The following is an 18,632-nucleotide window of genomic DNA, read 5'->3' as shown; positions in this document are numbered from 1 at the left end:
TAATATTGTTTGAGGACTGTTCATTCAGCAGTATGGTTTGTTGAAGTACGGCAGCAGGTTAAATAACCTTTATTCATTTTATTTAAGTTTGTTTGCATGTAGCCATTGACCCTAGCTATTGCAAAATAAGCAGCACGTCAACATAATCTCCCAGGCAAACACCTTTTAGGATAAAGAAACTTTATTTCTTCAGTTCAATACTTCTTCAAAATCAGAAAAAGTTTAACAAACTGTGATTATTTGCTCAACTGACTAGTAAAGACAGGCCCCAGTCTTTCTGTATTCACTGTGCTGTCATATTTTAATGCAAGATGCTGTTTTGCATAGGCTGTTTCTGCCTTGCAAGAGAGATGCAATCCAACAAGGGTTAAATCAGCTATAGCCTGATGATGCATACATATCAGTTAGTAATTCTCTGGCTAGACTAGTCTTGTGACTGTGCCAAAATGGAGCATGACAACCAAATAATAGCTAAAAAATGTATATAAAGCTCCCTGAGCGACCTTAAGTCAATATAAATGATATTGTTAAGACTGTAACTGCAGGAACAAGTAGAAAAATGAAAAACTGACTGCCACTTTCAGTTACAAATGAGAAATGGACACAATCTGTGATAGGGGAGTTTGAAAATTAAGGTCATTTGTTTTACTTGATAACTTTGTTTTCATTAAGTTTTACTAAGGAAACACAGAAGCCAGTGTAAAGGTATGTTGCTGGCCACCATTATTTACATGGGAACTAACATTAAGCAGGAACTAAGACAACACAGGCAGTGTTTGCTCTAGGATGAACTGATACCTCACCTGTTCTTACCAGACGTATCAGTAGCTTTTTGCTTTCAATTTTAAATTGTGCTTTAAATTATATTTTTATTTAGTCAATTTCCTATCTCATCATGTGAGATCCCAGCTTTTCTGACAGTAAGCTGCCTTTAAGTCTCTACATCCTAACTTCTCTTACACAACTAGCACTACCCTGAAACCAAATTCTTCTACAGTTTTAAAGCACTATGGTGACTTTATAAAACTATGACTGAATTCTTAAGCAGAACTTATGAACACTCCTTCACCTGGTTAATAGTAAAATTAATGATAGCTATGGGAGAAAAAAAAAATGCGTTGGAGAGTATGCATACACTTCAATGTTCACCATGTGCTACTGGCTCAGAGTCCTAAGGAAAAAGCATACCTTCTCTCATACAGGTAACCACAATCTCTTATTGTATGGCTATGCTTCTTCCACACTAGAACTAACCTGCACCTGGCAAGCTCAGTTTGCAGGCTCAGGTACTCAGGTAATTTTATCTTCCCACAGCATACTCGAGATTAATAAAAGTTAAATTTAAAAAGGTTAATGCAATGTATGTTTGCCAATTACACAATCAGCAGAAGAGATAAATTTTACATTTTTGACCCTGTATCCAAAACACTAGTGTGAACTGTGTAAGCTGAGCAGAAGTGCTGGGCAGTTTCTTCACATGAATCCCCTCAGAACAGGGGGCAACATTACATTAGTAGGAATTCCTAAAAATACTGTTAACAAAAGAAAGGCAAGACTACATGGCTTAAACGATTAGCTATGATTAGCAACACTCGTCCATTAGAGTGGGAGCTAACCCAAACCTAGCCAAGGCTGGTAGTCGCCGGGCTGCGTTCCCACTGCACAGGCTAGCTGATGGCAGCTGTGGTGTGACCGCTGGCATCACCCCAGTCCTCTGACGGCGGCTCTGACTCAGGGGGATCAGCACCGTCATCGACTTACAGATGCACACCTATGCTGCAAATAGCAATCCTTCCCTGCGGCATTCACAATGACAGAGAAAACTTTCCGATTCAAAACAAATGAATAATAAGGGCTACACTGCTCTATCAGCCCATCTGTGCCAGACGAGCTCGGCTGCCCAGAGCGCCGTTCCTGCGGATAAATGGCTCCAGTCCTCAACTGCGGCGGTAAGGCCTTTGCAGGGCAGGGAGCGTTTCTAAAACCCAAGGGCAAAGTTTGAGCACAAGGAGCGAGGGCCCCGCCGCTCCCACAGCATTTCTCGGCGGCTCAGCTGCAGCAACCACGACATCTCCCCACCATCCCCCTGGTACCGCCACCTCGCGCGGGACGCCCGCAAGGTCACGCAGCCGCCAGCGGGGCGGGGCGACCCGAGCCCCACCCCACGCGGGAACGGCTCGGTAACGGGTCTAACGGCCCGCCCCACCGCAGCCTCGTGACCCACCGCCCCGCCCCGCCCCGCCTCCCCGGGGTAGCCGCGAGCGGGTGGGGCCTGCGCCTGACAGAAAGGCGGGGGCGGGCGGCAGGCCGGCCGGGCGGTTAGTTGGTGTGAGAGCGGCGGGAGGCGTAGGGGCTGGCGAACTAGCACAGCGGCAGGCGGGGGTACCGCCGCAGACACCACCGTCTCGAACACCACCGCCTCGAACACCACCGCGTCGACCAACACCGCCTGCCCGCAAGCCGGCAGGCCGCTGAGCGACCCTCCCTCACCTCGCTCCCGCTCCGCTGCCGGCTGCCGTTTGGGCCGCCGCGCCCCGGGGATGGCGGTGCTGGCCCTGGCCCTGGAGGGACTCGCCATCTTCGGGCTCATCCTCTTCGTCGTGCTCTGGCTCATGCACTTCATGTCTATTATCTACACGTAAGCGCGGGCCGCGGCCGAGGAAGGGGGGCATGGGGCCGGCGTTGTTCCCTCATCCCTCTCCCCCCCCCACCCGCCCGCCATCGCACCAAGTGCGGCCCCGCCGCCGAAGACCGGGGCAGCGGGCCCTTTCCCCCCCACCCTCACCGCCGCACCGTGTTCTCTGCGGGACGGCAGCACGTCTTCCTCGCGCTCCTCCGCCGGTGTCAGGCTCAGGGAGCCTCTCGCCGCCCTGGCCCGGCGTGGGACTGGAGGGGCACACCTGCGGGCTGGCGTGTGGGGAGCGACCGCCGCCTGCAGCTCCCGGCGCGTACGGGGGCCGGGGCAGCTGTGGTGAGGGCACGGCTGGGACCTTGCTATCGGTCTTTGGGTAAAACCCGTTCTTTGTCTGCTTCTGCCCCCGTTTTTGCACTGCGATCTTTGTTCCTTTGCCTTTAGCGCTGCTAGGGAAGGCTAGAGGGTTGCTGTTTGCTGATACACCTATAAAGTGAGGCTCCTCTGCCGATGGTGGGAGAGTAACGTGCACAGCAGTAATAAAATGTGTGCTTTTTTTTTTTACTGTGCAGCGGAGCGACAGGAGAACAACAGAAGTAGCACAGTACTCTCTGCTGACCATACAGAATTTTAGCGAAGTACACTTTTCTTTCTGAGAAATAATACTACTACTAGTAAAAAGTATATACAGTGTGTTCAGTCCCTTCTTGGAGAACTCCAAGGAAAAATGCTTTAAGAGTTTGTGTTTTGATGGCTGACAAACGAAGCAGATTCCCACTTGAGTGTGGCAGAGGAATTGGCTGGGGGTATGTGGGGAAAGGATTAAGAACGTGCCTTTCTTGTAGTAGAAGACCATTTACTCCCTTAAATAAAAGGACCGTTGCATCACCACAAGGATTAGAAAATATCTGAATTTCTGTTTGTTTTGCTTGTGCTTGTCTTTTCTCCTTTCTTGCTGTCCCACATATATTTGATAGGTATCTGTGATAAACCCCTGTCGTTGTTGAAGGCAGAGCTCTTCTTGAATTCATGGATGCTAGAGATTTGCTTCTGCTGCCCTTTGCCATAGATGCCTTGGTCTTTTTTTTTTTTTTTTTTTTTTTAAGTGAAATCACTTACAAACTCTAATAACTTTTCTGTACTGTAGTTCTGTTGCCTTTAAATCTTATAATTAACTTGAATAATTAATTCTTGACAATGGGGTTGTCTTGAGCACAAACGTCAGGATTTCACTACTGCAAGGGTGCCTGGTGGGAAAAGGGACCATGGGCTGCTGTGGGCACAAATGATTCTAGGCTGCTTTGAAGCTGATGAAAACAGCCCATGGCATGCTAAAACCTCAACCTATCAGATGAGCATGTGTGGTGCTGCTGCTCATAAATCTTTAAGAAAGAGTGGCAGCTGTGAGGGGCAGGAGATGCAAGTGGAGGTATGGGGGAAGACATGGGAGAATATAAACAGGAGGGAGAAGAATGAGGTACACCAAGATAGGGGAGGAGAGAACAGAAGATAATCAGAGGAAGGAGATATTGCTGGGCAGTCCATATCTCAGGAGCTATATCTTCAAAGGGGCTGACAACTGTGGAAGCTGCACAGAAGACCTGTGACACTCCTGAACTGACTGTGGGCTGCAGGTAAGCCATGACAGAGCAAGTATAGATACGCCTGAAGGGACTGTACTTGTGGGGAACCCATTCTGGGTTGGAGACATCCTAAGGAACTCCAGCCTGCAGTGACTCAGCCCTGAGGAGACTGCAGCCTGTAGTAGACCCAAACTGGGGCAGAGACCCCGGCAAAGGGAAAGCAACCTCTAGGTAAGTCACTCCAGAGCAGGTACATGTACTAGAGCAGAGTAACAGTTAAGAAGCAACCAGCAGAGGGGGAAAATGAGTAAGAAGCAAGATGTGGCAGAATAACTGGGATGCACTAACCTGCCTCCTATTGAAGAACTTGGGAGGGGCTGAATGTAAGGAGCAGTGAAAATAAGACCAGTTCAGATAGAAAGGTGGGGAGGGAAAGGTACCTGATACTGTGCCTGTTGTCTTTTTTCTTAATAACCAAATCCAGTATTAACTGATTGTTACTTGGCAATAATTTAAGTAGAATTCCCTGAGTTGAGACTGTTTTGCCTTTGACAGTCATTGACAATCATTGGCGGGGAATGCAGGCAGCAGTTATCTGGATCTGGTGTGGCCTGGGGCCAGAATATTTGCTGTGATGTGAAAAGTGGAAGGAGTTGTGGTTGTTTGGTTTTTTTTTCCTGGGAACTTTTGTTACAAGTGTTAAGTATTGTGTATGGGAAGTTAATGCAACAATGTGTTCATAGATGGACTTGCCAGCTTTGGAGGGCATGGATAAGAATTGGGGTGATCTTGTCCCAGCCTGGCACCCCTGGAAAGAAATGTGCTTCTTGAATTACCATCTCAGCAGGTCCAGAGTCAGGAGCTGCCTTTCGTTGTCAGACTAATGAGCTGGTGGTAACAGGGGTATTTGGTGTTCAGTGTGAAAAGGTGGCCCTTGGTTGAAGGTGAGCAGCTGGTAGTAACACTGAAGTGACCAAATTTCAAGCTGTACTGAGGTTGCAGGCTATTGTGGAGGAGCTGCCCAGTTATAGTGTTTTGGCAGATGCAGGCAGTCTGGAGGGGGACTTTTTACAGGGACATATAGTGACAGGACAAAGGGGAATGGCTTTAAGCTGAAGGAGAGTAGACTTAGATATTAGGAAGCAATTTTTCACTGTGAGGATGGTGAGGCACTGGAACAGATTCCCCAGAGAAGCTGTGGATGTCCCATCCCTGGCTGCGTTCAAGACCAGGTTGGACTGGGCTTTTAGCAACCAGCCTAGTGGAAGGTGTCCCTGCCTATGGCAGGGGGGTTGGATCTTTAAGGTCCCTCCAACCAAACCATTCTATGGTCTGTGGAAACAGAATTGCTGCTCCCCATAGTGTGACCACACACTTGCCCTTTGCTTGTAGTGAAATTGAAGAAATGCTGGACACCTACAGCAGCCATCCAGGGCAATGTTCTTTAAGTGGCAGTGGTGGAGCTATGGGATATAGCTGATGGCTAGAGATCACTGATCTGGTGAGTTTGAAGCCTACACCACTGGTAAAAACTGCCCTGTGTGGTTGTCTGATGGAATGGTGTGATCTTTCAAGCAAGATACCCCAGTGAAGGGAATTAGCAGGAGGTAATCAACTGTTTGCTTTGACTGCTGGAGTGTGTTTACAGAGAAGAGAGTCCAGATAGATGGTGATTATTAATGTCATGGCCTGAAAATGCTGGTGGACACTGTTACTGCCCCTTTTCCCATAGAGACTATCCTATCCTTGATAGTGGGCACAGCATACTGCACCCTTTTTCTAGACTGCTGAGGTATAAGGGGGTCTTAACTTACAGAGAAACTCCTTTTATGTCAGTGCGAGGATGTATTAGAACAGAATTATGTACTACTTTTCATGCATTGAAAAATACTGTTCCTGTTACAGGAAGTGGTGAAGAAACATTAAATTAGTTAGCCTTTCCATTTTCTCTTTATGGACAGTATTGTTGGTTTAACATTTTTAAAGTCATTGTGGTAGGGGCTGTTTGTCCTCAATCTGCACTGTGTCTAGCAGTGCTGAACTGGTGAGTTGGAAGGGCTGATCTGTGCCACTGGAGTACTTAGGTAATGATGAAACATGTCAGCAAAGCTGTTGTGGCCTAGGCAGTTATCCTTCTGTAGTTTTCTATTAGTACTTTAGATGTTTGATTTAGCAAAATACTTAGAACATGTGTAAATTAAGTAGATAGATGACATTACTCAAAAAAGTAAACTTTTTCGGCTTCAGGTGCTGTCAGCAGGTGTCAAGCTTAAGGACAGCATTTCAGCTGTGTTGGTTTGTGCTGTAATTGCTTTAAAAGATGTAGATTTTTGGGTACCTAAGGAACTGTGCAAGGTCTTGGTTGAGGAAGGATGTCTGTTCTTCCATATTGCATTTGCAAAACCTGGTTTTTTTGCCACCTCTTTCCTCTGCTGCTCTTTCTCACTTTGAATGGTTTTGATTTATAAGTAAGTATAGTAGGATGGGTTGATTTCATACTCCTTTAAAAGAAGCAGGTGGCCTGAAGTAATGAAAAGCAAATAGCCACACTGTTAAGTCAAAAGGTCAAACTTTACAAATTGTATAATGTATGTGATTATGAAATGGGTCTTGGTTTGGTGCTCTCTCAGTAATACTGAGTCAGTGAAGCAGATGCAATAAACATGGGCCAAATAGCAGGTTTTTATAGCTAGTAATTGGATAAAGTGCTGTTTGCATATATTAGCCTACATAATAGGCTGTGCTATTTGACCTGTTTAGAGTTTGCTATCCTTTATACCCAACCTGGGACCTTTACTAATACCCTTACTTGCTTGCATATAGGCTTTTCTGTTGGAGTTGAGCCACCAGCTGATCTGGTGGGAAGGGATCTGTGTTTGAGACTATCTGATACTATGGGCTCTGAAAGCATCTGGATTACCTAGTTGTATGGACAAATGAAATGAACTTTCAGAACTAAACCCAAATGCAGATCTGAAATGGAAGACCATGTGTATGTTATGCTAATAAGGAAAAAAGATTTATAGTATTGGCTAAAGTGTTGTTCAGTTAATTGAGGAGTAAATTTTAATATTTTAGTAGTCTGTTAAAATAGTTACCTGAAGATTCTTAGTAACTTCCATTCTAATGGCATGCAAAAAGTAGAACAGAAGTCTTGTGAAATCAATGAAAAAGTACACTCTCCCAGCCTCCCCAAAAAAACCCCAAACTTAAAACCAAATCAGTCAAACAAAAAAAAAACCAACAACCTCCAAACAAACAAACCCCCAAAACCGAAACAACACCAGCTAAAGCTGTTTTCTTGGAATTTATGGCACTCTAACACATCTTGTCATTCTGAATCACTGGCTAACAAGATTTGTGACAGTGGATTTGCTGCTTTAACTGTATTTCAAAATAGATGTTTCTAGTTCAGTAATGATGGGAGCTTTCTGAACATGGTGTGCCTCTTTCTAATATACAGGTGGCAAGCGAAGCCTTCAAAACCTAGATAATGTCATATTTAAGCATAATCTGATCTTGGTTTCCCTACTACTTCTTCGGACTTGAGCCTAAAAATGAATGAAAGGTTTTATACTTTTTCTCTAAATAACTTTTTCTTGTTTTGATTATTTCAACTTGAGCACTAAGTAGAACTGTGTTGTAAAAGTTTTATTCTGGGATTGAGGATATGTTCTAGAAAGACTTTAAAGTTAAGGAAGACAACTTCATTCTGTTGTGACTTGCACTCAGCATTGCCTCTGGCACAGAGTTCCTAGAAATGTTTGGTAAATCTCTTAACCTGTTTATATGTTGTTGGTTCGTTTGCCTCATCCACAAAACTGAACTCATGGACTTCTGGTTTTGAATCTTCATTGTTCTTGTAATGGTTGTCAGTGGCAATTTTAATTATAGCACTTGAAGTAAATCACTTTCTTTTAAGGCATCCACAGTCAGTTGTTTATTGTCTTGGTTCCCAGGTCTAAGTGGGCAGAGTAGTGCATGTCATTTAACTGATAAATACATTGCTGGTTTTAGCTTTTTAAAGTAATTTAATTGACTATAAGTTACAGTAGTCAATGAAGAAATAATGAATTCTGCATTCGTGTGGCATTTGGATGAACCTGGCCCATTGTGCTTTGTCAGCTGACTGAAACCCAAGACTTTCAGAAATACATAAAATGCCTGAATGTAACTGAAGTAATTAATAGCCTTAGTGTAATATACATGCATACAAGGAGGAAATTCAGTTTGCACAGATGCATAGAACTCAAGTTTTCTGAAATAATTTTTCAATATTGAAGAGCTTTCTAAACATACTTCAAACTTAAACAAACCTCTCTCATAGCCAATGTATGTGAAGTAATTATGATATTTTGGTTAATAATATATTACTGTATAATAATTGTGACCTTTCAGTTTTAAGAAAATAACAGTTCTCTTTCTCTTGGCCCTATTTGATTGTCTTGTCTGCCTATTTTCTCTTTGTTCCTCCCCTGCTGCTCAGTCCATTATTTGTGTCCAGGCTTACCCTGCTCTGCTCTCTGACCTCTCTGCTTGTCTTCTTTCATTTCCTTTTGACGTTTTTGCTTGTTGGTGAGACTATCTCTTCCTTTGGTCTGACTTGTATTTTCCACTGTCAGTGCCTGGCAATAGACTGGCTAAAGTAGCTGTTAAGAGCAGTAGTAGTTATTCACTTTGCCATCATAGGATTGCATTTGCTTTGGTTTGTGGAAGTGCTTTGTAGGCAGTCTTGTCACAACAGGAGCCAAGAGGGGATGTAGTCTAGATCTAATTTAAAAGGTTTTCTTTAGAAAACTTGCCTGTTACTGTCAAGTGTTACCAGGCATAAGTGATTTAACATGCTGATAGACTTTGATGGAGATAAAACAAATACTGTTTTCCGAGATTAGAGATACTCTTCCCTCTTGCTGATAATCAAAGCAAACAGAAAACTGAAGAGTGATTGTACTGAGCTTCTCCAGGAAGTGGCTGGAAGATGTCTAGCACATGCAGAATGATGGGTCTGTTCTTGGGTTTGTCTTCATTCAGTAGCTGAATCTTTATTGAACTTGAACCATTTATATTAAATTTTCTGTGCAGGTTGTCTGCATCAGCGTGAATTGATTTTCCAGTTACGTAGCCAATGGCTAGCTTGATGTAAGATGTCGGTAACTTATACAAGATCTATAACAGCCAACCATCTATTGTTAATGTGGAACAGGAAGTGGAGCAAGCTTATGATCTGTATAGCAACCTCTCTCTGCAAAAAATTCTTAGAGGGTTAAAAGCAAGCAAAAAAGAACTTCGATGTACCTCAAGGTACTTGTTGAGAGTGTTGGATCCATACAAATTGATGACTTGCACTTGCTTTTACTCAGCAAGTGAATGACAGCATTGCAGCAGAGGTAAATCTGAAGAATAGCAATGCAAAGATTTGAAGTCAAGTTATTAGGGAGGATCACAGGAAAATGACAGGGTATGGGAACGCACACAGAGGTGAGAGCCGGTTTTTTGGCAGTGTGAAAAGAATTGGAGTGCTTCAGGCTGCAAATACCTGTTTAGATTCTGTTCCAATCATTCCTTGCTCAAAGCTGGACCAGATTTCAGTAGTCTGCTCTGTGCACAGTGCATAGATAGATAGTAACAGCTTGTGATAAAAATGGAAACTGCTGGGGCCAGTAGTGTTTGGCATCTTCATTAATGGCCTGGAGAATGGGACTTAAGCAAGCTTTCTGACAACATGAAATTGTGAGGAGTGGCTGATATGCCACTGATATAAGGTAGGCTTGCTGCCATTCTGAAGGACCTGGACAGGCTGGAGAAATGGTCTGACAGGAACCTTATGAAGCTCAACTAAGGAAAATGCCAACTCTGGCACATGGCAGCAGCACAGGCTGAGGGGTGACTGGCTAGAAAGCAGCTTGGCAGAAAAGGACCTGTGAGAGTGCTGGTGGATGCCAGTTTGACTGTGAACAGCAACATGCATGTGGTGGTGAAGAAGGCCAGCAGCATCCTGCACTGCATTGCTGGCAGATTGAGGGAGGTGATCCTTTGCCTCTGTGCAGCTCCAATAAGATTGTATCTGGAGTGCAGTGCAGTTTTGGGTTCCCCAGTATGAGAAACGTAGATACACTGGAGCAAGTCTGGTTTGGGTTACAGAGGTGATGGTGGGACTGTGGTACCTGACATGCAAGGAGGGTCTGAGAGCTGGGACTGTTCGGCCTGGAGAAGGCCTGGGGGCAGCCCATCAATTTGTGTAAATACCTGATTTCTTGGGGGGTTGACAGCTGTAAGGAAGGTGGGGCAGCACTCTCTCAGTGGTGCTCAGTGACAGGATAAGAGGCAACAAGCCTCTTCAAATGGAAGACTCTCATTTTGAACAAAAGAAGACTTTCATGACTGAACATTGGAATGGGCTTTCCAAAGAGGTTGTGGAGGCTCCATCCTTGGAAACAAGAAAGGCTGACTGGATGTTGCTGAGCAACCTACTCTAGGGAACCCCACTTTGAGCCTGAGGGTTGGAGTTGCTGATCTCCAAAGGTGCCTTCCAACCTCTGTTCTGCGATTTTGTGAAAGATGACAGGCAGGCTGCTGACTGGACTATTATGGAGCAGCACACTGAGAAGGAGATTGTGTGGAGGATGTAAGTTGTGTATGTTGCTTATTTTAAACAATTTGGAATTTACTGGACACTGTGTAGTTGCAAGACTTATCTGTGGGTAGTTTTTAAGGGAAGACAAATCTGGAGAAAGCAGGAGTCAATTTTTTAGTTATACAAAAATTATGGTTGAATGAGAGTTTCTGTATTACAAGATTAGTAATTAGGGAAAGCAAAATGGTGCAGAACCAGAAATCTGAGGGTGATAATGTGAGAGAAACCCCATAATTTTGGAGGCAGCTAGGGAAGGCCAATTTTTTAAGTGTGACTCAGGAGGATAAGACACAACCTATAAACTTTGGGGTGACAGGAGAGTAGTAGCAAGTTTGAACATGAATGATCCAATCTATGAACCAAAGCCTAGATTAAAGACTGTCTAGTGAAATTTAAGGAGAGAAATTGTAACAGACTGGATGGTGGGAGATGGTGCAATAGATGTGGCTTGGTTTTAAAGCCCACTTGTCCCATCTGTTTGTGTGGACAGGGAAGATAGAAGACTAAAATTTAGAGTATGTAAGACAGAAATGGGTTGGGTGAGTGAAGCATGTGGAACATTTGGAGGGCAAAAAAGCACCCAGCCCTGTATGTCAGCTGAAGTGGAAGAAGCTGAACAATGGGATGAGGAAGAATAAAATCTTTCTGCCAGCTTTTGTCAGGACATGAAGATTTCAGAGGTTAAAGAAGCTGTGGCTTTACATGAATCATGTTTCCATGAAGATGTAACTTTTTTTTTTTTTTATAAGCTGGAGGGGTAAAGTGGTAGATAAGTGACTTTAATTTGTGAAATTTCTGTCAGAACTGCTCTGTGGCATGCAAAGTATGTAACTAGTTTTACTGGTTTACTAGAGCACACACCAGTATTTGTGTCCATCACTTCCTGGGAATTGCATAATGCCAGCTGTTGGTGTCAGAGTTCACTGGGATTTTTAAAATTTATTATAACTGAAATGAAGTTCTGTGGTTTTGGCACACTTAGTATTGGTTTTGCATTTTGCTGAAGACTAAGGTATGAAAGAAATTACTTTATTGTGAGATGTTTTGCTGTAGAGCAAAAAAATAAAAAAAGCTTTTCTTTTTGCAAATTATGAGGTGATCAGTCTTTCATTTTCTTAAATATGTTACTTTTAAGAATAGTTGATGATGACCTAGGTGAGACCATACCTTCTCGTAACTGGTGAATTCATACCTTGAGTTAAATTATTGAAGTTCTAGTATGCATAAAGGAAGTCTTATGCTGTCCTTTGGACAGATAAGGTAAAAACACGTTTACAAGTGCTGGCAAAGATAAAAGAGTCAAAGTGAAGCATTGTACTAAGTGGAAGATTAGGACTGTCTTGGCAATGCTACTTCTGAATTTTGCTTTGGAATTGCATTTCTTAAAGCAGATTTTGAACACTTGATAGGTGCTTGTACTGGACCAGTCTTTTTTTCATTAAAACAGTAGGATAACTAATAATGTATCTTTGTTGTCAGTTTGTGCTGGTAGTTGGTTTGGTCCACTTAGACCCTGTGAATTATCGTCTTCCTCTTCAGAAACACCTCTTTGTAACAAAAGACTCTTTTGGTCCCCAGTCCTGTGTCCCTCTTCACCCCTTGGTAGGGCTTATTTCAGATTTGTCAACAGTACAGTCCATGAGAACAAACCTGTAAATGAAGTTAAACATTCATTTTTGTTATTTGCAAATGTCCTAGTTTTTATGTGCTTTGTCTTGAGGTCTTGACTCAATATGCCTGTGTAGTAATGACTTTCCAGGTGACTTCTCCTTTGGTTTGATAGTGAGTAGTGTGCTACACTTTATTATGAAGTAGAAAAAATAATTCTCTAGTGATATGCAAACTTTGTTAGAATAATCAAGCTGCTAAAAACCAAATTTTAGTTAACGCACTAAGCTGTTACTGAGGAGAATTAGCAGGGCTCATTTGGAGAGCTTTAAACTAGATTCGAAGGGGGATGGGGTTGTAACTGGGCTTGCCCCAGTGGGGCAACACTCTAGAATTGATGAAGACTGGTAGGCCTCCTATAATCCTAGGGTGAAATTGGTGAGCTCAGCTCCCTCCTTGAAATGCCTGTACACCAATGCGTGCAGCATGGGAAATAAGCAGGAGAAGTTGGAGACCTGTGTTAAGTCAGGAGATTATGATCTGGTGGCAATTACAGAGACGTGGTGGGACAGCTCACATGACTGGAATATACTCATGGAGGGCTATGTCCTTTTCAGGAAAGACAGGCCAGCCAGGCGGGGTGGTGGGGTTGCTCTTTATGTGCGAGAGCAGCTGCAATGTACTGAGTTCCGTCCAGGGACAGAGGACGAGCGAGTTGAGAGTCTGTGGGTGAGAATTAAGGGGCAGGCTGGCAGGGGTGATACTGTTGTGGATGTCTGTTACAGACCACCAGATCAAGGTGAGGAAGTTGATGGGGCCTTCTACAGGCAGCTGAGAGCAGCCTCACAGTCACAGGCCGTGGTCTTCGTGGGGGATTTTAACTTCCCTGATGTTTGCTGGAAGGACTACTCAGCAACCCAGCCACAGTCCAGGAGATTCCTCCAGCGTATGGATGATAACTTCCTCATGCAAATGGTGGATGAGCCAACCAGGAGAGGAGCGCTGCTGGATCTCATCCTCACTAACAAGGAGGGTCTGGTCGAAGCAGTAAAGGTTGAGGGCTGCCTTAGTTGCAGCGACCACGAGATGGTGGAATTCAGGATCTTGTGTGGTAGGACCAGTGGAATAGCAAGTAGAATTGCAACCCTGGACTTTAGCAGGGCAAACTTTGGCCTTTTCAAGCAATTGCTAGGGGAAATCCCATGGGCAAGGCTGCTTGAAGGTAAAGGGGCCCAAGGTAGTTGGTTGACATTCAAGAATTGCTTATTCCGAGCTCAAGAGCAGAGCATCCCGACACGTAGGAAGTCAAGGAAGAGGGCCAGGAGACCTGCGTGGCTAAATAAGGAACTGCTGGGTATGCTCAAGTGGAAGAGGAGAGTTTATAGGTCATGGAAGGAGGGGCTGGCCACTTGGGAGGAATATAAGGCTGCTGCTAGAGGATGTAGGAAGGCAGCTAGGATGGCTAAGGCCTCCTTAGAATTAAATCTGGCGAGAGGGGTCAAGGACAGCAGAAAGAGCTTTTTCAAATACATGGCTGATAAAACTAACACCAGAGGCAAGGTAGGCCGACTGGTGAACGGGATGGGTGCCCTGGTGACAGAAGACACAGAGATGGCAGAGTTATTGAATGCCTTCTTTGTCTCAGTCTACTCTGCCAGAGGCAGTCCTGAAGAGCCTTGTATTCCTGAGACCTCAGATGAAGTCAGGTCAATGGAGCAGTTTGCCTTAGTCGACGAGGAATGGGTTAGGGACCAGTTGGTCAATCTGGACATCCATAAATCCATGGGTCCAGATGGGATGCACCCGCGGGTGCTGAGGGAACTGGCACAAGTCATTGCTAGACCACTCTCCATCATCTTTACCAAGCCTTGGGAAACGGGAGAGGTGCCTGAGGACTGGAGGAAAGCAAATGTCACTCCAGTCTTCAAAAAGGGCAAGAAGGAGGACCCGGGTAACTATAGACCGGTCAGCCTCACCTCCATCCCTGGGAAAGTGAAGGAACACCTTATCCTTGGTGCCATCTTAAGGCATGTCAAGGATAAGAGGGTTATGAGGGGCAGTCAACATGGCTTTACCAAGGGGAAGTCATGCTTGACCAACCTCATAGCCTTTTATGAGGAAATAACATTGTGGATGGATGATGGCAGAGTGGTGGATGTGGTCTACCTTGACTTCAGCAAAGCATTTGACACAGTCTCCCACAGCATCTTCATAGCTAAATTGAGGAAGTGTGGCCTGGATGATCAGGTAGTGAGATGGACTGCGAACTGGCTGAAGGACAGAAGCCAGAGAGTTGTAGTCTATGGGGCGGAGTCTAGTTGGAGGCCTGTATCTAGTGGAGTGCCTCAAGGGTCAGTATTGGGACCAGTATTATTTAATATATTCATCAATGATTTAGATGAGGGAATTGAGTGTACTGTCAGCAAGTTTGCTGATGACACTAAGCTGGGAGGAGTGGCTGACATGCCAGAAGGCTGTGCTGCCATCCAGGAGGACCTGGACAGGCTGGAGAGTTGGGCAGGGAGAAACTTGATGAAATATAACAAGGGAAAGTGTAGAGTCCTGCATCTGGGCAGGAACAACCCCAGGTTCCAGTATAGGTTGGGGAATGACCTGTTAGAGAGTAGTGTAGGGGAGAGGGACCTGGGGGTCCTAGTGGACGGCAGGATGACCATGAGCCAACACTGCCCTTGTGGCCAAGAAGGCCAATGGCATCCTGGGGTGTATTAGAAGGGGGGTGGTCAGTAGGTCGAGAGAGGTCCTCCTTCCCCTCTACTCTGCCCTGGTGAGACCGCATCTGGAATACTGTGTCCAGTTCTGGGCCCCTCAGTTCAAGAAGGACAGGGACCTGCTGGAGAGAGTCCAGCGCAGGGCAACTAAGATGATTAAGGGAGTGGAGCATCTCCCTTATGAGGAAAGGCTGAGGGAGCTGGGTCTCTATAGTTTGGAGAAGAGGAGACTGAGGGATGACCTTATTAGTGTATATAAATATATAAAGGGGGAGTGTCACGAGGATGGAGCCAGGCTCTTCTCAGTGGCAAACAACGATAGGACAAGGGGTAATGGGTATAAACTGGAACACAAGAGGTTCCACTTAAACTTGAGAAGAAACTTCTTCTCAGTGAGGGTGACAGAACACTGGAACAGGCTGCCCAGGGGGGTTGTGGAGTCTCCTTCTCTGGAGATATTCAAAACCCGCCTGGACACATTCCTGTGTAACCTTATCTAGGTATTCCTGCTCCGGCAGGGGGATTGGACTAGATGATCTTTTGAGGTCCCTTCCAATCTCTAACATACTGTGATACTGTGAGATATCCTAAGCACTTGCTCTGAAATACTACTTTAGCTTAAATTATAGAATATAAATGGTTAGGGTTGGAAGGGACCTTAAAGATCCTCAAATTCCACTCTCCTGCAATGGGAAGGGACACCTTCCGCTAGTCCAGGTTGCTCCAAGCCCTGTCCAAACTGGCCTTGAACACTTCCATGGATGGGACACCCACAGTTTCTTTGGGCAACCTTTGTCAGTGTCTCACCACCCTCACAGAAAAGAGCTTCTTCCTAATACCTAATATAAATCTACCCTCTTTCAGTTTAAAACCATTAAACTCTTGTGTTGGGGGCCCCAGAGCTGAATGCAGCATGCAGGTGGGGTCTCGTGAGAGTGGAGTAGAGGGGTAGAATTACCTTCCTTGACCAGCTGGCCTTGCCAGCCTTGCTGAAGTAAGATTCTGGGTTCAAAAGAGGTAGAAGACTTTCAGACTTATCTCCTTCTTGACAACCTTTTGAACTATTGTTTGTTAATAATAACAGGAGTAGCAATTAGAAAATGAGAAATTCTTCCTTCATTATCAAGATCTCTATGATAGGTTAGAGGGGAGGGAGGAGTAGATCGATTTTCAGGCTACAGGAGTTTGGGGTTTTTTTTTTCCTGCTTTTTTCCCCCTCTCTTCTATGCTGACTACATCACGTGCTGATGTACTATGGGTGGTTGAAATACAGTGCCTAGGATTGCACCTGTTAACCTTTTGAAATAATTGAGATATTTCAAATTAAGATTGCACACTTCCTTTTAAGCATTTTTAAGAGATGATACATACGTTTAAGTCTGCATTTCCAATGAGATTGTTTTAGGTAGATTTTGTAGTGGTGAAGGAGGTAAATGGGTTTTTTTGAATCAGATATTGTGTGTTGTGGTTTGGGTTGTTTTGGGTTTTTTTTGTCTTTTAGTGAAACTTACCGAGTTAGTCTTCTTTGTTTATATCTGTTGGAAACACACACACACACACACACACACACACACAAAGAGCCCTTCTGAAATGCTGTCACATATGGTTTTGCTTATAGAAGGGTTACTTTAACTGAACATTTTCTTTCAAAGGTTTGTTTGTTGGTTTTTTAATAATTCTTTCTTTAATTTCTGATGTTCCTTATAGGAAGTTTATCCAAGCTCTTAAAGGCATTTGCAGCATGAGGGCAGTGATCACAGAATCACAGAATCCCGAGGGTTGGAAAGGACCTCAAAAGATCATCTAGTCCAACCCCCCTCCAAGAGCAGGGTAACCTAGAGTACATCACACAGGAACTTGTCCAGCCGGGGCTTGAATATCTCCAATGTAGGAGACTTCACAACCCCACTGGGCAACCTGTTCCAGGGCTCTGTCACTCAATACCATCTCACTGTCAACTATGAGGTCCAGACAAGGTTTATGGCTTTTTTTTCTGCCTCAACTGGGAGTAACAGGCCTTGGGACTGTGTGTTTGAACTTGTGTGCTTGAGCAAGGTTTCTGCTTCAGTGGTATGCTGTTTTGTGCTCTGAAAACACTTGAAGGTTCGTTAATAAAAAATAGCCTGCCATCTACTGAAAATTAAGGAAAAGATATTGGCGTGGTATCTGCTTTGTGATAATGTAGATTCTCTTCAGTTGTTAACATAATTCTTTTATTGGCAGTTAAATGTTTTGGAAGCTTTTAAAAAGAAGAAACTGGAAAAATGTTGATGAGTAGCAGGAGATCTCTGGTACAAAGGGAACAGTAAGCAGCAACTTGGGGTCTGTAGGAAGCACATTATCTAATATTTAGCAAATGATGTCATTTAAACTTGTGCCTTGTGGAATTAATACGACTAAGCTATTTTGATCCTATATATTTGCAAAGTGTCAGAAAAACAAATTGAATAGTCCTTCAGTAAAAATGTTCTAAAGCTTTGTCTTTTAAAAGATCCCATACTTAACATTGAGGGCTTGGTATTGTACTAAAAGCCGTCTGGTTTGTCTGGTCCAGAGTTACTGCTACCCTGGAGATGTTTTTGTGTTGGACACAGTTCTCTGAAGCTGCATAATGTTTGTTGCAAGGAGTCTGTTCAAATAGCCTTTCTCTTTTTATTCCTCAGTGGCTCTTGTTTTGATAGTCAAAAGGATAATCCACATCCTCTCCTACTGCTACACCTTTCTAAACATTTCTGCTGTTCTAATCTGCCTTTCGCAAGCATGTGGCTGCGTGGTGACTCAGATCAGCAAACTGGCTTTTTCTGTGGGATAGTTCTGTGTTTGATCAGCAGGCTGAGCAATTTATCTTGTGGTGCTGACTACTTTATAGCCACCAGTAGGCTGAGGGTGTGGGAAAGCAGAAATGGGCAACAAATTGCTATTTTGATAGCAGCTTGCAGATAGACTGCAAGGAAAAGCTGTGTGTTTATTTTAATTCTCAGTACAATTAGTAATGGCTGTGTTGTGGATAACTTGCAGTGTTTTTGTTGAGCACATTTCACTTAAGCTTGCTAAATTATAAACTGTCTAGGATTTGGACAGTAACAGAATTCCCATTTTTTCAGTTTTAACTACAATCTGTTGTATGGGACCCTGTTTGTTTCTCTGTTGTTGTTCAGGTGTGGGACAGGTCAGGGGAATAGGAGAGGAATTTCCTAGGTTAAAAAAGGGAGTGTTTACTGATTTTAAGTTGAATTCTCGTGTTTTGCTTTTTCTTTCTGAAAGATAAGGGTTCTTTTTCTACTTAAAACTCCAAAACATGTTTGAAAAGTTTAACACAACCCCTTTTAGGAAAGGGCTGTATCAAATTATAGATTACATCCACTGGATGTGACTTTAGTGACAATTTTTGGAAGGTGCTTCTTAAATTCCTGCTGTCTTGAAGATTTTGAATTCAAAATGTTAAC

General features: G+C 44.0%; 1 protein-coding gene across 1 annotated transcript in view; it reads left to right on the top strand.

Moving 5' to 3' along the window:
• Positions 1–2,512: 2,512 nt before the first annotated feature.
• UGCG (UDP-glucose ceramide glucosyltransferase) overlaps positions 2,513–18,632 on the top strand; it is a 32,130-nt gene continuing 16,010 nt past the window's right edge. The window contains exon 1 of the mRNA XM_080637111.1: positions 2,513–2,638. Within this exon, the coding sequence (XP_080493237.1) occupies positions 2,541–2,638 (98 nt within the window). The 5' untranslated portion in view covers positions 2,513–2,540. The remainder of the gene's footprint in view (positions 2,639–18,632) is intronic.

The sequence above is a fragment of the Psittacula echo genome (assembly GCF_963264785.1).
Source record: "Psittacula echo genome assembly, chromosome: Z".
Taxonomy (NCBI): Eukaryota; Metazoa; Chordata; class Aves; order Psittaciformes; family Psittacidae; genus Psittacula; species Psittacula echo.
The sequence above is the reverse complement of the archived record's forward strand: the minus strand, read 5'-3'. Positions and strand labels throughout refer to the sequence as shown.